The sequence below is a fragment of the Eutrema salsugineum genome, unplaced genomic scaffold (genome assembly GCF_000478725.1).
Source record: "Eutrema salsugineum unplaced genomic scaffold, Eutsalg1_0 scaffold_1, whole genome shotgun sequence".
Taxonomy (NCBI): domain Eukaryota; kingdom Viridiplantae; phylum Streptophyta; class Magnoliopsida; order Brassicales; family Brassicaceae; genus Eutrema; species Eutrema salsugineum.
This window is the reverse complement of record NW_006256909.1, coordinates 2763992-2786552: the sequence shown is the minus strand read 5'-3', so window position 1 is coordinate 2786552 and position 22561 is coordinate 2763992. Positions and strand designations below refer to the sequence as shown.

At 36.4% G+C, this 22561-nt stretch overlaps 7 protein-coding genes across 7 annotated transcripts; 3 read left to right on the top strand and 4 right to left on the bottom strand.

The window, feature by feature from the left end:
- Window positions 1-309: 309 nt before the first annotated feature.
- On the top strand, window positions 310-2608 carry LOC18029394 (signal peptide peptidase-like 1). Its single transcript, XM_006412299.2, has 4 exons — window positions 310-445; window positions 979-1850; window positions 1961-2161; window positions 2325-2608. The coding sequence occupies exons 2-4, from the start codon at window positions 1053-1055 to the stop codon at window positions 2442-2444; spliced, it is 1119 nt and encodes a 372-aa protein (XP_006412362.1). The 5' UTR covers window positions 310-445; window positions 979-1052; the 3' UTR covers window positions 2445-2608.
- A 1708-nt stretch (window positions 2609-4316) lies between these two features.
- On the top strand, window positions 4317-6013 carry LOC18029393 (peroxidase 47). The gene is made up of 4 exons (XM_006412298.2): window positions 4317-4662; window positions 4764-4952; window positions 5029-5191; window positions 5413-6013. Exons 1-4 carry the CDS (start codon window positions 4414-4416, stop codon window positions 5790-5792), a joined length of 981 nt encoding a protein of 326 aa, XP_006412361.1. The 5' UTR covers window positions 4317-4413; the 3' UTR covers window positions 5793-6013.
- Window positions 6014-6043: 30 nt separating this feature from the next.
- LOC18029392 (BRASSINOSTEROID INSENSITIVE 1-associated receptor kinase 1) lies at window positions 6044-10927 on the bottom strand. Its single transcript, XM_006412297.2, has 11 exons — window positions 10393-10927; window positions 9980-10112; window positions 9823-9894; window positions 9130-9273; window positions 8940-9011; window positions 8763-8834; window positions 8600-8676; window positions 7722-7853; window positions 7300-7641; window positions 6669-7063; window positions 6044-6570 (listed from the first exon to the last, which is right to left on the bottom strand). Exons 1-11 carry the CDS (start codon window positions 10472-10474, stop codon window positions 6247-6249), a joined length of 1845 nt encoding a protein of 614 aa, XP_006412360.1. The 5' UTR covers window positions 10475-10927; the 3' UTR covers window positions 6044-6246.
- A 1053-nt stretch (window positions 10928-11980) lies between these two features.
- On the top strand, window positions 11981-15244 carry LOC18029391 (probable polygalacturonase). Its single transcript, XM_006412296.2, has 5 exons — window positions 11981-12776; window positions 13541-13661; window positions 13899-14073; window positions 14164-14234; window positions 14348-15244. Exons 1-5 carry the CDS (start codon window positions 12357-12359, stop codon window positions 14977-14979), a joined length of 1419 nt encoding a protein of 472 aa, XP_006412359.1. The 5' UTR covers window positions 11981-12356; the 3' UTR covers window positions 14980-15244.
- Window positions 15245-16450: 1206 nt separating this feature from the next.
- Window positions 16451-17413, bottom strand: LOC18029390 (transcription factor MYB54). The gene is made up of 2 exons (XM_006412295.2): window positions 17196-17413; window positions 16451-17049 (listed from the first exon to the last, which is right to left on the bottom strand). The coding sequence occupies exons 1-2, from the start codon at window positions 17353-17355 to the stop codon at window positions 16451-16453; spliced, it is 759 nt and encodes a 252-aa protein (XP_006412358.1). The 5' UTR covers window positions 17356-17413.
- Window positions 17414-18813: 1400 nt separating this feature from the next.
- On the bottom strand, window positions 18814-20816 carry LOC18029389 (ABC transporter I family member 10). The gene is made up of 5 exons (XM_006412294.2): window positions 20460-20816; window positions 20050-20136; window positions 19564-19692; window positions 19351-19473; window positions 18814-19170 (listed from the first exon to the last, which is right to left on the bottom strand). The coding sequence occupies exons 1-5, from the start codon at window positions 20718-20720 to the stop codon at window positions 18955-18957; spliced, it is 816 nt and encodes a 271-aa protein (XP_006412357.1). The 5' UTR covers window positions 20721-20816; the 3' UTR covers window positions 18814-18954.
- Window positions 20817-21592: 776 nt separating this feature from the next.
- LOC18029388 lies at window positions 21593-22217 on the bottom strand. The gene is made up of 2 exons (XM_024149914.1): window positions 21973-22217; window positions 21593-21886 (listed from the first exon to the last, which is right to left on the bottom strand). The coding sequence occupies exons 1-2, from the start codon at window positions 22111-22113 to the stop codon at window positions 21755-21757; spliced, it is 273 nt and encodes a 90-aa protein (XP_024005682.1). The 5' UTR covers window positions 22114-22217; the 3' UTR covers window positions 21593-21754.
- Between the last annotated feature and the right edge of the window lie 344 nt (window positions 22218-22561).

Here is a 22561-nt window from a genome sequence, read left to right as displayed (position 1 = left end):
CAGATTGGAGATAACCGGCTACAGCCAGTAACCAGATTTTGTAGCGGATCTGCACTATTATCAATTACCGGTTACAGTCAGTGAAACTAGATAATGTAGTTACACTCTCAGTATTTATTTTCGGGGGCTATAACGATTCCGTTCATTAAAATTCAAAAAACAAAAATGATGGTTTCGATTGGTCAAGAAGATCATGAAGACATCATCAATAAACAAACTGTTTGAACAAAAGATAAAGAAAAAAGTGCTGATGACTTTACGTTAGTAACTTTTAATCTGAGTTAATACATTTTTATTAATACTGAATTAGTAAAAAATACAATAATTACAACCAAAATATGTTTTGGTCCTTTACTGATATGGGACAGAGGATCGAAGCCTCTCTCCCCCGCGTCTGAGACGAAACCTAGATCCCAATTCTCTCCACGCGTTCAAGGTTTCTCAGGTGAGAATTTCTCACCTTCTTTTTCTCATATTTCCCCTCTCGATCTGAGTTTTCCCTTCGTTTGTTTCTGTAATCTGCGTTGTATCTTTTCGATTGAACTGAGATATTGCTTGATTTCTCACATTGAGTGTTTCTGAGAAGAAAAGAAGTAATTATTCTGGTAATATATATGTCTCATAGTTTTGTGTTCTTAAGAGAACCAAACTCCTCGAAATTGATTCGTTAAAAATACATACTTGATTTTTTGGTTTCCGATTTTATTGATTGGAAAATTGACACTTGGAGTACTGAGCTACCTGAATGCCAATAGTTATTTATTTGGCTATAAAAATTTCGAGACTTTACTTGAATCTTAAAGAACCCAATTTGATCTTGAGCTGTGAATTTGTAACAGCTATGTAAATACACTATCTGGTGATGTTCCTGAATTGTTAATAGCAACCACCATTGTTGTAAAGCTCGTAAAAATTTAAGCTTTGTTTTTTGGTTTTGGCTTACATGAGTTTGTTGGTGTGATTTTATCTTTTTTGCAGGTTCACATCTGCTGTAAAGTTACGAGGCTTGGGGGATATATACATATATAACCAGAAGGAACTCTTTTTTAATCATGGAGACTCTATGGAACCTTTTGTATCTGCTAGAACCTGCTCCAGCTACTCTCATTGTGACAGCTGTCACGGTGACATTTGCATCTGCTTTCCGTGCACTTAACTATGGGAAAGAGATGGAGAGAAACCGTGACTTCTCCGAGGCATCCATAACACTCGATAGCTCTCAGGCTTTAATGATCCCGGTCATGAGCTCTTGCAGTTTGCTTCTCATGTTCTATTTGTTCTCTTCTGTCTCTCAGCTCCTGACCGCTTTTACAGCCATTGCCTCTGTCTCGTCTCTCTTCTTCTGGTTATCACCATATGCGTTATATATCAAGTCGCAGCTTGGTCTCTCTGATCCCTTTGTTTCCCGCTGCTGCTCTAAATCCTTTACAAGGACGCAAGGGTTGCTGCTTGTGGCTTGCGCCATGACAGTCGTGGCATGGCTCGTCTCTGGTCATTGGGTGTTGAACAATTTGCTTGGGATCTCCATTTGTATCGCGTTTGTCAGCCATGTTCGTCTTCCTAATATCAAAATATGTGCTATGCTCCTCCTGTGTCTCTTTGTATATGACATATTCTGGGTTTTCTTCTCTGAGAGATTCTTTGGTGCTAACGTTATGGTGGCCGTGGCTACCCAGCAAGCATCGAACCCGGTTCACACTGTGGCTAACAGTTTGAATCTTCCTGGACTGCAACTGATCACAAAGAAACTGGAGCTGCCAGTGAAAATAGTGTTTCCAAGGAACCTATTGGGCGGTGTGGTGCCAGGTGTGAGTGCCTCAGACTTCATGATGCTTGGTCTTGGTGACATGGTAAAGATAAAAAAACCCTTCTTTTTCTTTCATGACAGTTTCTTTTGTCAGTTTATAACGACCAGGAAGATAAAGATCTGATGTATTTTTAACTGTTTTGTTTGTTCCAGGCTATCCCCGCAATGCTTTTGGCTTTGGTCCTCTGCTTTGACCATCGAAAAACAAGAGATGTGGTGAATCTTTTTGATCTGAAATCTTCCAAGGGACACAAATACATAAGGTATGCACTTCCCGGGTACGCCATTGGCTTGGTCTCGGCTCTAGCTGCGGGTGTCTTGACCCACTCACCTCAGCCAGCTCTACTTTATCTGGTACTTGTTTTAACCGAAGTTTTGTTGATTGTATTTTTCCAGTTTCAGTCCAATGTTCGTGTTGTAAATGAAGTCTTCTTTTTGTATTTTCTTGAGCTCGATGAGTGTGAAGTATGATGAGATTGTGATTTTTAATCCATTTTTCGATGTGGAGTATGTATAGGTACCATCTACATTAGGACCTGTGATCTTCATGTCATGGCGGAGAAAGGATCTTGCGGAGCTGTGGGAAGGATCAGCATTATCTAATCCCATTGAGAAGTCTCATGAAATAGAGATCTGAATTTATTAATCAATCAAGATAGCTCAGAAACATAAAACCAAAAACACAAAGTTGTTTATTAGGAACGATATCAGATCAGGTTTGTATTCTGAAGTAAAGAAAAAAAAAACAGAAGGGAGATGTTATCTTTAGCAGTAAGTAATTATATCTCATTTATTGCATTATATACCTTATATACAGCCAAAATATTCAAGGGAGAAAAATATATACATTCAAGTTCTTTCTTGTTTGCACCCCCAAAACAAAAAAAAGTTCTTTCTTTCTAGTTTTTATATATAGAGGACTAGAGGCCTTTTATTAATTATTAATATTAAGATACATAAATTGACTAATATTTTATATTTTCCTCTCTTTTAAAAACTAAGCAAAATTCTAAAACTTTGTATCATCAATGTCCTAGTCATCCTACATAAACTGATTGAGAAGACAATGGCCAAAGCAAAGGGAAAATACTGATGAGATTTGTAAGAAAAAAAACTTCCAAAGTAGACCCAGCTCTATATAAGTGTGAATATTATTACGTCAATAAGATTTTCCAGAATTAACAAAAAGAATAACAAGCATTTCTCGGATCAACTGTTCTTGTCTTCACCGGATAAGGAAGTGGAACAATGTAGCACTACAAAGTCCGCGTCGAAAGCACTCAGTGATAAAGTAAAATTTGACATGCGATTACATTAAAAATACCAAACTCTCTCTTGTCCATTTCTATGGATGTTGCTATCTAATGGAAGCCAACTATATGTCTCGCTTTCTCGTTTGACTTTTATTTCTTTTAATTCTGTTCACTTATATACATGCATCTAAGTTTTGCATTTATCAATTCAGCACTGCTCGATATATAGTCAAATTTTCTACATTTGAAAACGAAAAACAAGTTCTAGATTGGATCCATCTCGATAGGCATAATAGTTACCTCGATCCACTGAGAACGTACCGTCCACATTTCTACAAGCTTAACATTAGTCTAAGATTCAGTATTATAATACAATGCACAAATATATATTCCATCGCCACCACAATTTGTTAAAAACTTTATATCAAAATTAGTGTGGTTCTGATCTAAAATAATACATTTCATATACTCATTGTTAAGTAGTTTTGAGTTAGAAGTTTATAAAAGTTAACATAGTATAAAAAGCTTATGGAACGTCTTAACATAGCACTAGAGCCTGAATTTGACATAAATTAGATAGTTTGAAAGTTAAATAAGGTTTTAGATTTAAAATCTCATAAACTTAACACAACTAAAATTATTTGCTGAACACAATTGGCAGAATCATATCTTAAGGAAACAATGGAATCTGATGTTTGTTTGGCTCATTTGGCCTTGAGACTTCTCAAATCACCCTGTTTAAAAATTTTCTTGCCGTTTGAGGCTTCTTAACACCATGTTTAAGTTTTAGTTCTTTTGGCATAAAAAACTCTAATTACGTAGGTTAAGTTTCGTTTTGGTACTAAGTTTTATATTATTGGATTGTAGTGATCAACTACGCATTCATATTAAACAAAAGGTATATGTTTTTAATAAAAAATTTGGTCAGGTTCAGTAAGCGTGAGGTATATTATAATTGGTATCTAATAACAACACATTTTGTGGAGAAAGCGAATTCGAGTTTTGGCAAAGGAAAGGAATGGTCATATGTGTCAACACAACGTGCCACTTTTCATGCAATAACATGCAAATTAGGTCAGCCATTAAGAATAAAATAAGTTGAATTTTCACTATATATGATAAAGAGTAAACGGGAAGGCACAATAGACCACTATCCCACTATGGGACCGACCAACCAATACACAATTACAAAATTTGGGTTTTTATGTTCCAAGTTCCAACCACTCCAATATGAAGCATGTCGTCTAAGTGCGAGTCCATACTATATATAAGCGATCAGCGATACACAAAGTGAAAGAGCTTATAAAATTAAATATCATATTAAAAAAAAGTCTTGGAAACATAAGAGATATCATGTTGTCGAGATCATTAAAGATGAAAAATAATAAGATGGTTAGGGCGAATTTATTGAGCGTGATTATGTTGATGCATGCAATAGTTGGGCTTCCATATCATGTGAGGGGTTTAAGCATGAGTTACTACATGATGAGCTGTCCTTTCGCAGAACAGATTGTGAAGAACAGTGTTAACAATGCTCTTCAAGCCGATCCCACTTTAGCCGCAGGTCTTATCCGTATGCTCTTCCACGACTGTTTCATTGAGGTAATTTACGTTTTCTCTTAATTTAAGTCTTTCCTTTACGTACGTACAAGAACCCATTAGTTTGGAAAAGCTAAGTTATTTTTTTGGTGTGTCTTACGAAGGGATGTGACGCTTCGATTCTACTCGATTCAACAAAAGACAATACTGCGGAAAAGGATTCGCCTGCGAATCTGAGTCTACGTGGCTACGAGATCATAGATGATGCAAAAGATAAAATCGAGAAAAGATGTCCAGGAGTTGTATCTTGCGCAGATATTGTTGCCATGGCTGCTAGAGATGCTGTCTTTTGGGTAAGCTAATCAAGATTTGATCACTTATTAATGATGATATTTTTGTACTTAATCAAAAAGAATTGTTGTTAATTAGGCTGGTGGTCCATATTATGACATGCCAAAAGGAAGATTTGATGGTAAGAGATCGAAGATAGAAGATACAAGAAATCTTCCTTCACCATTTCTCAATGCCACCCAACTCATTCAAACTTTTGGCCAACGCGGCTTCACTCCACAGGATGTTGTTGCTCTCTCCGGTAAGTTCTTTATGACAAGCCAACAACACATTAGGTTCCTTTCCATATATATAATATTATAACAGTATGATGTTATTAAATATAAATTTGTAGTTATTAAGTAAAAACAAAATTACAAGATTATATAAAAAAAATTATCTTATATGCTATTGGAATTTGGAATCCATGTACATGCAACATGTTTTGGTTCTAACTTAACTGGTGGAACTATATATATATAGGAGCACATACACTTGGAGTTGCGAGATGCTCCTCCTTCAAGGCTAGACTTACCACCACAGATTCTTCACTGGACTCTTCTTTTGCAACCACTCTCTCTAAAACATGCAGTGCGGGTGACAATGCAGAGCAACCATTTGATGCCACGCGCAACGATTTCGACAATGCTTACTTCAATGCGCTTCAGAGGAAATCAGGAGTCCTCTTTTCAGACCAAACCTTATTCGACACTCCAAGGACCAGGAATCTTGTTAATGGCTATGCCTTTAACCAAGCTAAGTTTTTCTTTGATTTCCAACAGGCCATGCGCAAAATGAGCAATCTTGATGTCAAACTTGCCTCTCAAGGTGAGGTCCGTCAAAATTGTCGGAGACTTAACTAGCCTAGGCCAAGTATATGTATGATTTTTGTATCAATGCTCCCACTTTTAATTCTATCTCTACTATTTATCATAGGAATCATGATGAATTAAACTCTTATGATACCATGTAAAATAGATTGTGTACCCAACGTAATATGTATGTTAGTTGTATTGTTTGTGATATACTTCAAAGCGTATGAACTTTGTCTATGTATTTTCTATATGTGAAACCTGAAGGTCTTGTATTTCCTTATTTGGTCTATCAGCTTTTATATCAAAACTCAAAAGCATATTGATCATGTTTGGGTTTTAGTTTTTCAACAGCATTCATATAGCTTTTCATATAAAAATTACAAACCCAACCTGATCCTCGTGTATTCAATTAAGAACCAATAATACGGAGCAGCAGAAACTAAAACCCTCAATAAATACAGGAAAAATACAAAAGACAGAGAAAGCATTCGTGTTACGAATATTATCTTGGACCCGAGGGGTACTCGTTTTCGATGTGGGAAGTGGAATCGCCGATGAGCCAGCTGGTGTTTGGTTGATTATAGTTTTGGTAGTTAAAATCTTGTCTGAACATTTCCTCCTTTTGCCACTCTTCCCATCTCTCAGCTAAACCATCTCCTTCAAGCATTCTTACAACTTCAGACATTTTGGGTCTTTCCATTGGTGAACTCTGAGTGCAGAGCAGAGCTACTTGGATTAGCTGCTCCACTTCCTCGTCTATGTAATTACCTTGAAGATCAACATCTACTAGCGCTTCCAATTTCTTCTCTTTCAACAACCCTTTCACCTGTTGAATGGTACCAAACAAACACCCATAATTAACACAAATAGAAGCAACACAGATCATGGACTATACATGTGAAAAACACTTATATATATACATACCCAGTCTAGTAACATGACATCATCGTCATTCGCGAGCCGAGCAAGATCAAAAGCCCTTTGTCCAGTAATGAGCTCAAGAAGCATGACTCCGTAACCAAAGACATCGGTTTTTTCTGATGACTTTCCTGTAGAAAGGTACTCAGGGGCTATATGACCAATTGTACCACGCACTGCCGTTGTCACATGTGTGTCTTTGTAGTCCATGAGCTTTGCGAGTCCAAAATCCCCAACAACTGCTTCAAACTCTTCGTCCAACAATATATTCGCAGCTTTCACATCTCGATGAATGATCTTTGGGTCACAATGATCATGTAAATATGCAAGCCCCCTTGCCGATCCTAACGCAATACGCTGTCTCTTTGGCCAATCAAGTGGTTGCTGGGACTCCGGACGTTCTACGGAGAAGATAGAGTATAAGATTAACAGATCAACACTTAAAGAAAATCAGATTCCCTTGTTAGTCGACTTAGCAGAGCTCAGTCTATTTACCCTCCAGCAATTTTCTCTACCTATGATATAAACTTGAAATATTACCAAGGCTCAGACGTTGGGAAAAAAAGGGGGCAACTATTTGGAAGGAAATATTGCAGTAATTAGGAAGCATAGGAATAAACTACAAGATGAGAGATACCTCTTAAACAGGAGGCAACACTTCCATTAGCCATGTAGGGATAAACAAGCAATCTCTCTGTTGGAGTCATGCAAAATCCACGAAGCCGAAGCAAGTTCCTGTGAACCGCCATGCTGATCATCTCAACCTCGGTCTGAAACTGCAGTTCGCCTCCTTGAGTACGCTCCTCTTTCAGTCTTTTAACTGCCACTAAAGAACCATCGGCTAACCGTCCTTTATAAACTTTACCAAAACCACCTCTACCCAGTATGTTCCTGTTGCTAAAATTATCGGAAGCAACTTGTAGTTCACGCAATGAAAACCTCTTGAGTTGTCCTAAATGAACCTCTGGGTCCTCTTCAGCTGCAAGAAGACAATAATAAATGTTACAACTTAGCCAGAGAAGTGTCTATGAGAAAACAGGCAAAGCAAGTTTCACTAACCTGGAACATCAAAGAAGTGATCTTGTGGTTTTTTCCTTCGCCACCAAGCAAGTGCAATGGCCGGAACAGCAAATAGAAGTGCAGCACCTGCAGCAACTCCTCCCGCAATTGCTCCGGTAATTCTGTTACTCCCTGCAAGTATGAACAACTTCTTTCTTAATACATATGACAAACAGATCGGCTTTGATTCTTAAGAAGTTGAATATCTTTTAGTGAAAAAAAAGCATATTGAAAGTACATAGAATTCTAATTAGAATCATTCATCACTGGCCATTGACTTTTAACTATATTCTGCTTTCACAAATTCGCAATGCTATATCTAATCTATTTACGATTATAACTTATGACTCATGTATTTGTGATTGCCATTTATCTTATTGAGAAATAATTAAGCTAGTTCCAATCCAATAACAGCCAAGGTAGATAATTTAATAAATTATAAAGTAAACACGGCCGCATATATCACGAAATCAGATATTATGAAATGTTAAACAAGAAATAGAAAACCCAAATATTCAATATGAAGCTAAATGCATTCTGCGCTAATTGTCATACTCTATTTTATTGGTCAAAAAACAACTTAAAAATATACTGGCTATGTTATGTAATATTCTTGAAGATAACCTCCCATACAAATTATCAATGCCAATTAAGCAATCAAGACCCGAATGTATAAATGTGCCAGTGGATGCGAATGGAACTATTTTGACAAAGAAAGAAAGAAAGTGAAAGTTTTTGTAATACCCGACAACTAAAAACAAACAAAAAAAAAATATATATATATATATATACTGCATTCAATAGATACTGTAACTATAAAAAGGTGGAAAAAGCAACAAAAACACCTATAAATACAATGACATATACAAAAAAAAAACCTGCAGGTGATGGCGGTGTAGGAGAGATAGGAGGCGGCGGAGCTGCAGGAAGGGGAGTCAATTTTGTGTTGGCAAAACTGCAGATAACTTTCAAAAGTTAGTTAATCATTCAGACATGTCCACCATGTCCACTTATAATTAAATTAGGAGCAAGAAGTGAAACCTGATAGGTGTGAAAAGTGAAAAGGAACCATTAACAGGAATGTCTCCAGTGAGAGGATTGTTTGAGAGATCCCTGCATTTCAAGTGATATCATTTTCTGACTTAGTAACAAGGTTGGCCAAACGATAATCAGAAACAAGAACACAAAGGAATTTGGGAGAGACAGAGTTACACTCACAGAACTTGCAGTGACGAGACAGCAGTCAAAGACCTTGGAATTTCTCCAGATAAGCTATTGTTATTAAGACGCCTAAACACCGATAGCAAAAGATCATGCCATGAATACGTGGACACATAAACCAGTAATGAGTTATTGTGCTGCTAATTAAAAACGTATTAAAATAAGAGGGTTAAATGTGAGTGCATACAAGAAACGGAGTTTCTGTAGTCGGCCGAGAGTTGATGGGATGGGACCGGTTAAGTTGTTTAAGTAAAGATCCAAACTCACCAATTCCGTCAAATTTCCAAGCTGCTCTGGGATTGTCCCAGTAATGTTATTACTATAAAGCTCCCTGTTATTACAATTTCTTTAATATTAAGTTTTACATAAGATAAGAGAGTTATAAACAATATGTATTGTCAGCTATAACTTCAATATAACCAGATCTGGCATAAGTGCTGAGAAACAAACTATAACATGCTATTTATAGGCATATACAGAAAATAAAGTGCTATTTTGTAGCCTTAATGAAGAAAGATAGCATGCTACTTTTTACCGGGAAAAATGACATGTCTAACATGCTAGTTATCAATTATCAAAAATACTTGAAAGTTCAACATACTATATAATCATAGGTCCGTGATATATTGTACCCAGTGTGTAAAGTTTTATGTCTACCAGATCACATAACTTAATATTACGCTACTTTATATGCATAACATTATGCGGCGGTGTTCAACTTCCCACCCATGTCCAGAAGTGTTCTCGTCAAGCACCGTACCATATCCATTAGTAACCTACCCAATAAACTTTTGACCCGTTCTATCGGCAAAGAAACTCCTATGTTTGCACCAATAAACTATCACTTAGATATGTACTCTTAATGAAGAAGATGACTTACAAGTACTGCAAGTTTGGAAGCTGACCAAGTTGCATTACGAGCTGACCAGATAGATTGGCATTCCCAAGGTCACTGAGCAAACATGAAGACCAGGATACTCTTAGTAGATGTGAAAAAAAAAATGAATCATCTTGGCCAGAGAAAGAAAGAAACTTACACACGTGTAACACTATTGTCACTATTGCAAGTAACATGAAACCATGTACAGGGAGTAACAAGAGTAGCATCCCAACTTTGAAGCACCTTGTTAGGGTCAGCTAAGCTGTTTTTCAGTGCACTCAGAGCATCACCTGTGGTTGACAAAAGAAGAGTCTTGCAATTAGAGTAAGATGAACAAATTAAGAGCAATAACTCAGGTTAGCGCTGCGAAACAAGCAACAAATAAGTTCAAGTTCCTTCTTTAGGCGTGAACAAAGGATCCAGTAATGGAAAACTAGTAAGTAATACAAGAGTTCTCAGGAGCTAAACTAATCGAAGCAGCCAATTCTCTGGTTCTTAAAAAGGACTTTTCGAGTCAAACTATAAATTGAGCAGAATGAAAAATAGACGACAATGAGAAAAGAAGCAGACCTTCGGCGTTGCCCGCTGTTCTGAGAACCAAATCGAAAACCAGAATCAACCAAAAGAAGCCAGGGATCAATCGTCGTTCCATTTTTGCCAAGTTCCCAGATTAAAAACGAACCCTAAAATTCTCCTTCATCAATAATCATTCGAGAAAGATCCAGCACGATTTTGACTCACCAACTAAAGGATCTCGAATCCTAGATTAAGCAACTACCACACAAGGACACCCCAAAAACAACTAAGATGATGAAATGAAAAATCAAAGTAAGAGAAAAGCCCTCGACGCGTATTCACCCGTTGACTTAATTTGAAGAGAAAACCCCCAAATCGAATACCGAGGAAATCAAAACCAAAAAAGCTCAAAGCTATAATTTCAGATATTGAAACGCCGAGATCGCTGACCGTTGACTCCTTTTCTAAGAGAGAAACCGGAGACTTAAAAGATTGAGAAAACGAAAGAGGAAGATGATAGATAATATTTCGTCGAAAAATACTAAAATAAAAAGGGTGGAAACAGAGAGGAGAAAGAAGTTTATCGGAGGAAGACGAATGAATAAAAGTAATGGAAAATGTTTATTATAATTAGAAGAGAAGTATAAAATAATAACGAAAAGAGAGAAGACAAGAATTTTCTCAGCTTAATAAAGAGAGTTTTTTTTACTTGTTGCTTCGCTTGAGTTGGTACAGTGAAATTAAAAATGACATTAATGCAAAAGTAGATTGAGAAAACGACAAAGGAGATGATGACGTGGAGCATTTCAAGCTATTTAGCTGGTCAAAGTCAAACGCGCACGACTTCAATTGGAATGATGTTTGGTTATGTTTCGTAGTACCATATGATAAAAGCATGATGATGGTGAACGGTGATTACCATCATCATTAATTCAGCATCATGACACTCATCATATTCTTAAATAAGCCCTCTGTTTCAAAATCGGCCCAGCTCAGTTTATAACAGGCTCTTATTTTTCTGTGGCCTGGATAACACTAGTCCAGTTTTTTTTTTTTTTTTTTCTTGACAAAAATGAAATAAACAAAAAACATTACATTATAGTGTAGCAGGTTTGCAAGATAATATCGGACCATAAAATAAAAAATAGAAATATCTGACCATAAAATCAACAATGATATGTAAAGACAAAAGTTAGATAAGAGAACTCGCTATTGTATTTTCTTATACAACATTTATTTAGTATAATATTTCATTAGTGAAATAGGATGTGCAAAGATATGATTGGACATAAATAAATATCTTTCTTGACTGATATAAAGAATACATATATATTTTTGTTTGTGCCTTACAAATTTATTAAATAAATCATATTCATATTAACAGATAGAAAAAAGTACAAAAAATGAATAAATATAAATAATTCAATACGGACGTATATACTTATTTTAGAAACAGAAAAGTAAAAAATAACAGCCAGTCACTAAAGTGGACTATTTTAAAGGCCCATAGATAATGAGATGTAACGCCAAATCGAACCCGTGATCTGTGTTATTTACATAAAAAAACATATATATACTATTGATTTATATTGAGAAGATATTGCACTTTTCTCCTTCCACCTTTGGCCTTTGGCACTTCACATGCACCACCATCCATAGTGCCCTTTTCACGACATAAGCATTTGTGTTTCTGTCTGTTTACAAATTCTTCTTCTTTTTTTCTATTTCCCAAAAAAAAAAAGAGTAAAGAGTCGTCGAATTTAGAGAGAGAGAGAGAGAAGTAAGGTATCTTTCTTCTTCCATCTTCGTTGTCATCACCACGGCTTCCGGTAATCATTGGACACACATGCAATTTCCAACTTTTCATTCTTCTTAATTTCTCTTCGACCATCAAAAAGTTCCATTTTAGTATTCTTCTACTCGTTATTATCTGAAGCTTTCTCTCTTCTTCTTCTTCGTGAATTTCATCATGGGCTTTTGAGTCTCTGAATCAATATTTAATTTCCCAAAAAATTACGATGGAATCGGAGAAGCCCACAGTTTTGAGTTCCATGACCAGACCTTCGTGGGCATTCCTTCTCCTTGTTTTCACCGTCTTAGCGATTCTCTCTCACCAAATCTCCTCCAATTCCTTCCTCCCTCTCTGGATCCCTACGTCCCTGCCTCTCCATGACCCGGTTTCCTGCTCCGGGTTTTTCCTCCACGACCCGTCTCCGCGCCGGATCGTCATGTCGATTACCGATTTCGGCGGAGTCGGCGATGGAAAGACGTCGAACACGGCTGCTTTCCGCCGCGCCGTACGTCACCTTCAAGGTTTTGCGGCCGAGGGTGGGGTCCAGCTTAATGTCCCGAGTGGCACGTGGCTCTCCGGAAGCTTTAACCTCACCAGCAATTTCACGCTCTTTCTCGAACGCGGCGCTCTGATTTTGGGATCCAAGGTAATTCAATTAAAAAACAACTCCAATTCAATTCTTCTTCTTTTTTTCATATGGGTTAAATTGGTTAATGTGAGATGATGATTGCTCTGTGAGAGTCAAGAATTGGGTTTGTGTTTTGCTTTTAGAACTGTGGGGTTCGTAGAGTTTTGGTTGGTAAACACTATAGATTACGCTAATCACGGTCACTAGTGCAAAGTCCCTAACGGACCCACCAGTGTTTGAAACAGGAAAAGTTGTTTTTTTTTTCCTCAGTGGGATAGTCTCAAAAGTGGAAATCTTGATCTGTTGTTAATCATGAATTACTGTTTTGCCTGAATCAGTTCGGATTGAGTTGTTAAATGTGTTTTTCATGTCAATAGTAGCTGTAGAAAAGAGTCTGGGAAGAAGTGAAAGAGACCATTTTTAAAAACATTTATAAGAGTCTTAAGAAGAGTTAAAATGACTAGACAACTTTTGTCTGAAGCATGTTGATGTACGAATTAGATCTATTCAGATTACTTCTGTAGTCTCCTCCATTTATATTAAACTATTCTTGAGTTTTGCTGTCATGTGCCATCATGATACCAAGGGTGTTTTCTGTTTTTGATATTGATTTACGTTTGTCTGCTAGTGTTTTATTACATTTTCATGTGTCATGTAAACTCAAATAGTCAGCTGTACAAATGTGGATCTTTTATTTATTACTTTCTTTGCTTTATTGTTTACATGAACTGATCACGGTTTTACAAATATCAATATCTTTGTCTGGGATCATGGTTTGATAGGACCCAGACGAATGGCCGATAATAGAGCCATTGCCTTCTTATGGAAGAGGGAGAGAAAGACCTGGTGGTAGACACATTAGCCTCATTCATGGAGACAATCTCACTAATGTTGTCATTACAGGTACTTTGCTCTTTTATTTATCGGCAGTACGGTTCTTTAAATAATACCTGTTCATCATTAACCGGAGCTTCTATGGATTTTTGGGTTTTATAAAACAGTTTGGCCTGATGGTTAGAACATCTGTAAAGATAACCCTTTAATGTTTGTTTTGTCCTGATGGTTCAGTGTCTGTACTTTGATTCTCTGTGATGAATAAAAAGCTAGTTTCTAGTTCTAAAATAATCACAAAATTTACAGGAGAAAATGGTACAATCGATGGACAGGGAAAAATGTGGTGGGAGTTATGGTGGAACAGAACATTGGTGCATACAAGAGGCCATCTTATTGAAATCAAGAACTCTCATAATATCCTAATCTCCAATCTCACTCTTCGCAACTCTCCTTTCTGGACAATCCATCCTGTTTACTGCAGGTTCTTAATTACTTCCAACGACTTTGCTACATCGTTATGCTATGTCACAAGTTTCCATCGTTCCATGACCTCTACGACTTTGTTTTGCAGCAATGTTGTTATTACAAATATGACCATTCTTGCTCCGATGAATGCCCCTAACACCGACGGTATAGATCCAGGTAAATACTCTATTCTTGCCAGAGTATTACCCTTATCTCGTGTCTTTGGCTCTGTAATCACCCGTATATATATAGTTAAGTACCTTATCTTATCTCTGTGAATAACATTGCAGACTCAAGCACCAATGTATGCATTGAGGACTGTTACATCGAAAGCGGCGATGACCTTGTAGCTGTGAAAAGCGGATGGGACCAGTATGGAATGGCTATGGCACGTCCGAGTTCGAACATCATTATTCGAAGAATCTCTGGAACTACACGCACTTGTTCAGGAGTTGGAGTAGGCAGTGAGATGTCTGGTGGGATATTCAACATAACCGTGGAAGATATTCACGTATGGGATTCCGCGGCGGGGCTACGCATAAAAACAGATAAAGGGAGAGGAGGCTACATTTCTAATATCACCATTAGAAATGTGTTATTGGAGAAAGTGAAAGTTCCCATTAGATTCAGCAGAGGCTCAAACGATCACCCGGACGATAAATGGGATCCTAAAGCTATGCCGAGAGTAAAAGGTATATATATTAGCAATGTGGTTAGTCTGAATTCAAGAAAGGCCCCGATGTTGCTTGGTGTTGAAGGCGCATTGTTTCAAGACATATGTTTGAGGAATGTTACGCTTCTTGGGTTACCGGAGTCAGAGAAATGGAAATGCAAGGATGTTTCTGGTTATGCGAGTGACGTTTTGCCACTGGCATGTCCACAGTTGTTGCAGAAGAAGGGTTCGATAACTCAGTGTAGATAGATAAGTTTTGAGTCTCTGAGAAGTTTAAATGGTGATTTGATTAGTTTTTGAGATTTTCATGTGATGACACACAGGTGGCCATGAGTTTGAGCTTGTTTTTTTGGGGTGAAGATTCATGGTCACGTTAAAGCAGGATGTCATCTTGGTTCACATTTTTTTGTTCTTTGGTTGTGAATTTTTTATTCTTTTGATAAATACTTTCCTTTCTGTAACAAAATGATATACTTTGAATTGTTCAATAAAGATTCATGCATATTCATTTTTACCGTCATTGTCTTCCACGCCGTTTGTATTTCACCCACTACAAATATTCTTTCATTTAGGTGCGCGTCGTTCCTCCTTGGTCAATAAATTAGTTTTTTCACTTTTTCTACATTAACGTATAGAGAGTTTATCTTCGGATGAAAAATAGTTCAGTCATATGCCGTCGTTTTGTATATTGCGATTTGCGAACTGGATTGTTAATCTTGACGAAGAAGGCCATGTCCTCCTCAAAGCCCAGCCCATCTGAAGAATTAGTTCTTGTTCGAACAAATTGTAATTTTTTTGCTAGGAAAGCTCGAACAAATTGTATTAACACTAGCAACAAGCTCTAATCGTGTGCTGAGCATGCACTTAATAAATTTTATAAGAGTAACATCTTAACACCGCCCGGAATTCAACAAAAGAAAGAAAAAAAGAAAGAAAAAAATTGCATGTTTTTATTTTTTTACTCACATGCAAGGTACAGATCATGGTTAAAATTACAGCTTTTAACTTACATAGACGTATGTTATGTTTATGTAGAGTACTATACGTCTATATTATATTGTTTCACGTTCGGGAAAAACTAGATGACCGCAGCGAAATAATTAATTATATATAGAAATTTGGTTTTAAGCATGTCCGTAAAGCCAGCAAGGAGAAAACGATTTATCCGATCTCCAATACCATGCAATTATGTGTGTAGTGATTCTAATGTAACTAACGCACTAAAAATATTATATAACTTATGCTTTCTGTTACAAGCTCCCACAAAGATCCACAATTTCAAGCTTTTCAAGTTCCAAATACATTAGCGATTTGGTAATTAGTACCCAATTATGTTATATATGCATTTAGTGGAGTACTTACATCTCCTTGTCTATCAATACGCCATATAAATTATAATTATATGTTATATATATAAATAGATTTTTCGGAATCTCTATCAAACAGCAAACCATATATGCATGCATTATACTAACACACGGGGCATATATATATATATATATATATGCATATGTATCAATTTAAATCAAGTGCTTGTAATACACACACACATATATATATATACCTACATATATGATAAATAGACTTGTTAATTGGATAAAAACGAGAGTTATAATTGATAGGAGATCCATATGAGAGTTTAAGGAAGCCAAAAAGCTGAAAATGATACCTAACCCTAATGATAGATACCCTTAAAATCGCTGAGTTGTGATAGTATAACCTAAGAAACTAATCCAACTCCAAGAAAATCAATGAAAGTAACATTTTTCTTCTCACTATCATCTCCCATAGATGGTCCATCTTCACCTGAGTTCTTCTCTTGATCTGGTATAGCTGCGTGAAATGCATCGTGATGATCAACCAACAACTCTTTCGACTTTCTCCTCTCAAGGCTAAATTCTTGGCGTACATTCGAGATCGATGAAGATCCAAATTGAGCATCTCTACTAGGTGCTGAAACAAAAGCGTAAGGCCAGAGACCACGACTCTTATCCTTTTGATACCTCCATAGCCCAAACTGCGATCTATTAAGCATTGTAAGACTAGAACTAGGGCTCAAAATATTATGCCAGCTGCTTTGATTGAACGTAGAAGTGGCTGTGGAAGAGAAGCTTTCACGTTTGCGTCTAGCCATGATGACATGGAAATGGTTCTTGACGGCGTTATCGGTCCTCCCAGGGAACATCCGGGCTATAGAGGCCCAACGGTTCCCCTGGATCCGATGAGCTGTAAGCAGTCTCTCTTCTTCTTCCTCGGTGAAAGGTTTCTTGGTGATGTTTGGATCAAGTTGATTATACCATCTCAATCTACAGCTTTTCCCTACGAATCCATATATCGCTCAGTTATCAATAAAACACATATATTGATCTAATACACAAAGATATATATATATATGTATATACAAATATGAGAAAGATTTATATATGCAAATATATATGAGAAAGATCAAGATATAAATATATCACCTGATCTTCCATAGAGATGTTGAGCAATGAAATTCCAGTTTTTGGGACCATATTGTTTCACGAGTTTCCGGAGGTTGTCATCTTCGACAGGTCTCCAGTGACCTCTCTGGCAACTAGTTTTCTTATTGTCAAAACTGTTGCTTCCTCTAGACATTTCCATGGATGCTATCTCTATCTCTACCTATATCTTCAAACGGAGTAATTGTTGAAGAAAGAGGAGTAAGATAGATTAGTCTAAGGTGAAATGATGAAGAGGATGAAAATTAAGATAGAGATAGAAAATAAAATAAAAGGAATAAAAAAGAGAGGGTTGGTCTTGGTTCTCTTCTCTTCACTAGGGTTATAGATGATAAGTCACTTTTCTTCTGTTTACAAGACACCCCCGCCTTTTATATAAAATCCTTATTATACTCATCTCAATAAAAACTTTTTTTTTCTAAAAACAAAATTATTTCTTTCTTAAAAAAATGATTTCTTTCTAAAAAAAATTATTTATTTCCACTAGTTCAAGCTTCATAGATATATACAGTACATACATATGCATGATCCTCTATACTTACTTATTTACGTTCTCTCTATATGTTTGTAAAAAAATATTGTTTTGAATCGCTATATCCCGCGTTCCAACGAGATAGGAGTATAGTTTGATGTTAATATTTATGAACAAATTAAATATTTAATACAAATAGGATGAAACACTTTATCTTTCATAGATCGAGTTCGCGATGTGTATGCATCTTATGGTATAAGAGCAATCGTTTTCAAAATAGCTACTGGTCTTGATGATAATGAACTTCAAACAGTCTTACTAGCTAGATTTGTTCACAACCAATTTGCATTGACGATCATTGTTAATATTTTCCTAGAGAAATTTTATTTTGTTGTATTCCACCTTATTGTTATTGTTCTGATTACTGATATGGTGAAATGAATTTATATTTTCGAAGATGCAAGTAGTTGTTGTCATTCTGTTTATTAAAGAAAAAATAAACCACAAGTCTTTTAGTAGCCATCATGGTTGCTGTGAATAACATGATATATAAGTGACCGACCTTTACAGGTTAAAATAACTAAGCATAATTTTAATATTTCTGCTAGACTGGTTAGTGGTTAGTACTTAGCATGTTAGATGGTGTTGTCTCAGTCCTATCGGATTCATTTGGGTTTTTTTCTTTCTTGGATTGTATTTTGGACACAATAATGAGCCAAAGATCTGAAATTTTTACTACAAATATGTTTCTGCTACAAGGTACCTCCATTGTTTATGTAGGTTAAATATGAATCTGAGGTACAATATTACGAGAGCAAAAATATACAATTTTTTTGTTAGGTTAGATGTCCCCGTTAAGTAAAGACATTGTTTCCGGTATTTCACTTTGACGAAGTAAATGGCATGGTCAAACTAGGGGGCAAAGAATTTCTATAAATTTCTTTCTACAGATACACACATTCAAGAAATTTTCTCTTATATTAATTTTTTTTTCATGTTTTCTTTATCGATAAAATAGTAAATATTTAGAATCTGGATTTTTATTTTACCAAGAATTTATTTGTTTTTCCCTTTGGAAAAAGAGAGGTCCTGTGTTAGCTCCAAGAGTCAATGGAGAACAAAACCCAATTAACTAAAATACCACCTGGAGAACTATATATGATCAAAATCTTTCTACAAAAGCTGATCAAATCTCCAGTTTTCACGGCCTCTATATATACTACAACATTTTCGAATCAAGAAAGAAACAAAATCCGTGAACAGAGAAAGTTAAAAACCGATCTGATCAATGTAAGAAGCTTGTTTGAGCTTAATGAAATCCAGGATGGTGGCTGCATCACCATGCCTGACCACTCTCCCGTTCTCCATATACACAGCTCCATCTGCATACTCGAGCTCCTCTAACCGATGTGTCACCCATAAAGCCGTCACATCTCCTCCTTTCTTTGCACTTATCAGATCTTTCACAGCCTTGATCACACCCAACTGCAAAAGAAAACAATATTTTAGATGATACTTTATCAAATGTGCAGATTACTTTTGTTCCAATGTCTACCATACAACAATATCAAAGTAGCTCAACACACTCATATGCTGATGTTGGAAAATCATTAGAGATTGTCTCGTGTGTTCCATTAGCATTTTGTTAGGATTCTCAAACCTTACCTGGTCAGATTCGTCTAGGAAGGTTGTGAGCTCATCCAACAATAGAACTTTGCAAGCTTCGGCTAAAGCACCAGCAATGGCGACTCTTTGTTTCTGACCACCACTGAGAGTTTGAATCGGTCTCTGGAAACAATAACAGAACCTAAATCTTTAGTTAATGGTGAACTAGGGACCATAAACAATCTTTGGTAAATTCAATTTACATAAGCCGACCTGCATATAATCACGCATACCAACTGCATCCAAGGCTGTCATCACCCTAGACTTAACTTCTTCTTGACTCATGTCAGGATACTTGCCAAGACCAAATGCTACATCAGCTTCTACAGTAGGCATCACTACCTGCGATGAATAAGAAGGTTTCACATTATGATTTACTTGAAAGCGCAACTGTCACTGACTGGTTTGTCTCAGCAGTGGCAGAAAAAACAGATTGCTTAGGATCATAAGATGATTTCTCATGTTGTAATTAACGAAACAAGAACACTGCTTTCTTTTCAAACAAAAATAAAGATTTGGATTAAGGCTGTCTATAGACTACATGATATAGGCATAAGGAAATGAAGAAACTAACAAAGAGGTTTAACAGCAAGGCGGCTCAAACATTTTAAAAAACGACACAACTCAGTAAGGAAACTTCACAATAAGATTAAAAAAAAAAGCACAATCCTTCAACAATGAAAGAGCAAGAAACATAACCTGATGATCGGGATTCTGAAATACAAAATTTTTCGGCTTTTCCACAAAGACAGTGCCGCTGGTTGGAGTCACTACACCGGCTAAAATCTGCAGAGTTCCAAGCAGTTTAAGTGGCATTTCTTTCTAATCAGTCTAACCTACACATACAAACAGCATTCAAAGATTTGACTTTTCCCTAATTTATGCTATGTATCCCAAGATCAGCTACTTCTTTAGACTGTGCGATGGATGATAAGAGCTAAAACCCACAGGAATTGACCCATAGTGGCCATAGCAATCATAAAGTGGCTTAATTTAAGGATAACGAAAGCTACATTTAAACAAAAGCTATAACAAAAACTTGAAATGAGAAGTTAAACTGTCTTTGTTCTGCGAATGCGGTTTCCAAGGAAGAGAGAGAGAAGAAAGACCTTCAAAAGTGTAGATTTCCCACAGCCATTGGGACCAAGAAGCATCCATAATTGTCCAGAAGGAATCCGAAAGGAACAATCCCGGAGAATAGGGACAGAGATCCCCGGTCTTGTAATGGCAGAGAAACAGAGATTCCGACACTCGACGGCGACATCATCGGAGACTGCGATTCTGCCATTGCCAGAAGGAGAAACACTCGATATAGAGCGAAGAGGGAAGAGGCGAGGAGGAGAAGCTGGAAATAAACAGTGGCAATTCATAGCTCTTAATGATATTCACGAATTCGCTCTTGAAGTTGCAGCTTCCTTCTTCCTCTCGACCCCATCAAAGAGGTCGATTGGTCGAATAAGTACACTAAGATTATACATCAACACAGAAACCGCATAGACTCTAGCTTGTCCAATCCCGATTTTACAATTTTCGGAAATTTTTTTTTATCTATGAAATATTAAAACCGATTGAATAGCATTCGGTTTGGTTCGATACGGACAATACCATGATACGGTTTAGTTTTTATTTCTATTTTGCTTTCTTCAGAAATTACTCAATTAGTTGAAAGAATCAAAGAATTTTAAAATTTGGTTTACATTCTTTTGTTTTTTTTTTTTTTTTTTTTTTACATTTTTTTGTTTCGATTAAGATTTATCCATGCATAGAGGAACGAGAACTAAAACCAACGCGGTCAGGATTTTTCTATATTGATTTTCACTTAACCAACCAACTTTATGGCTTCGTGGTCTCAGCTCTCGTTCTCTCAAGTCCTAGTCTCAACACTATTTAAATCCGTATAGAGATTTGGGACCATACCATCTTGTCCTTGCATATTACTTTATCAAGTTAAATTTATACATGTTCTTCGTATATAGTTCTTAATCAATAAATATTGCTTTTGACTTCAAACTTCTCACATTCTAGAATTTCCATCACAAGATTCACAACAAGAAAAGACAGTAACAGCTTTACAAAACGTGCTTGATTACTTGTGGTTAAAAAATATCATTGTAAATGGTAACTAATCTCCTATGAAAATCCTTTTAGCAACAAATCTGCCACAGGATCTTCGTTTTTCAATTTCAAAAACAAGTGATTATGTCATAATGAATTTCCTTCCTTGTATAATAGACGAAGATTGTAAAGTATACTGTTTAGTTAACATCTATCCTTTAAAGTATTCAGATGTTTACATAAAAGAGATACAAAAACAAAAACAAAAAACCCTATAGGTATTCAGATATTTACATAAAGAAGTTACAAAAACAAAAAACAAAAAACAGAGAACAAAAGAGTTTCAAAATTAGAAAGGAGCTGAAGCAATGTCCCAACCATGAGGACTAAGAAAGATTAATCGTTCATCTTCATCATCATCACCCTTCATGTCTGAACATCTTCCTCTGTTCTCCTGGGCCCTTAAGCTCTCTTGCGTCTCCTGCTTTTTTTTTTTTAAACACCATTGATTAGTTATACAAAGAAGAAGAAACAACCTGAAAAGATAATAAAGTAAATAATGAATACCTTTGTGAAAATATCCATAGCTTCCTCAAATGACTTGGTTTTGATCACATACATTGCTTCCTCTCGAGCTCGTTCTATTTGATCGAAGTGCAACGTCATGGGCTCTGTCTCTATCGACGATTTTCTCTGTAACATTTCCATTCTAACTTTATTTAGCTTCAAAACAAAACACGAAATATTGAAGAGTCTCTCAAAGTTTTTTTTTTATTGGTATTATAAAAGAGAAGATTGAATATATTGATTCAGGAGATGAGTCCTCTAGAAAAACATGTCATGTTTAAATAGTAAGCTCGATGTGGGGACGTAAGTGAGAGATAAGACGCAGTGATCCGTAACGTGGCGTGGTGGGGCAGGTCAAGGCGGTGGAGTGGGACACGTGGTGAGTCGAGAATGGCGGTCACTAGGCACGTGTCGGTTTAGCTTTTACGATCAGCCGTCAAAACTGGAATGCAATTTCGATTTGCATGAAGACTGTAGATAACGTAAACGAGAGACTTCTACTTCTTTCGCACGATTTTTTGTCTTGATATTATTTTTTAATTAGAGTTGGTCGGCGTATTGTGATATTTTCTTGGAATCTATTAATACG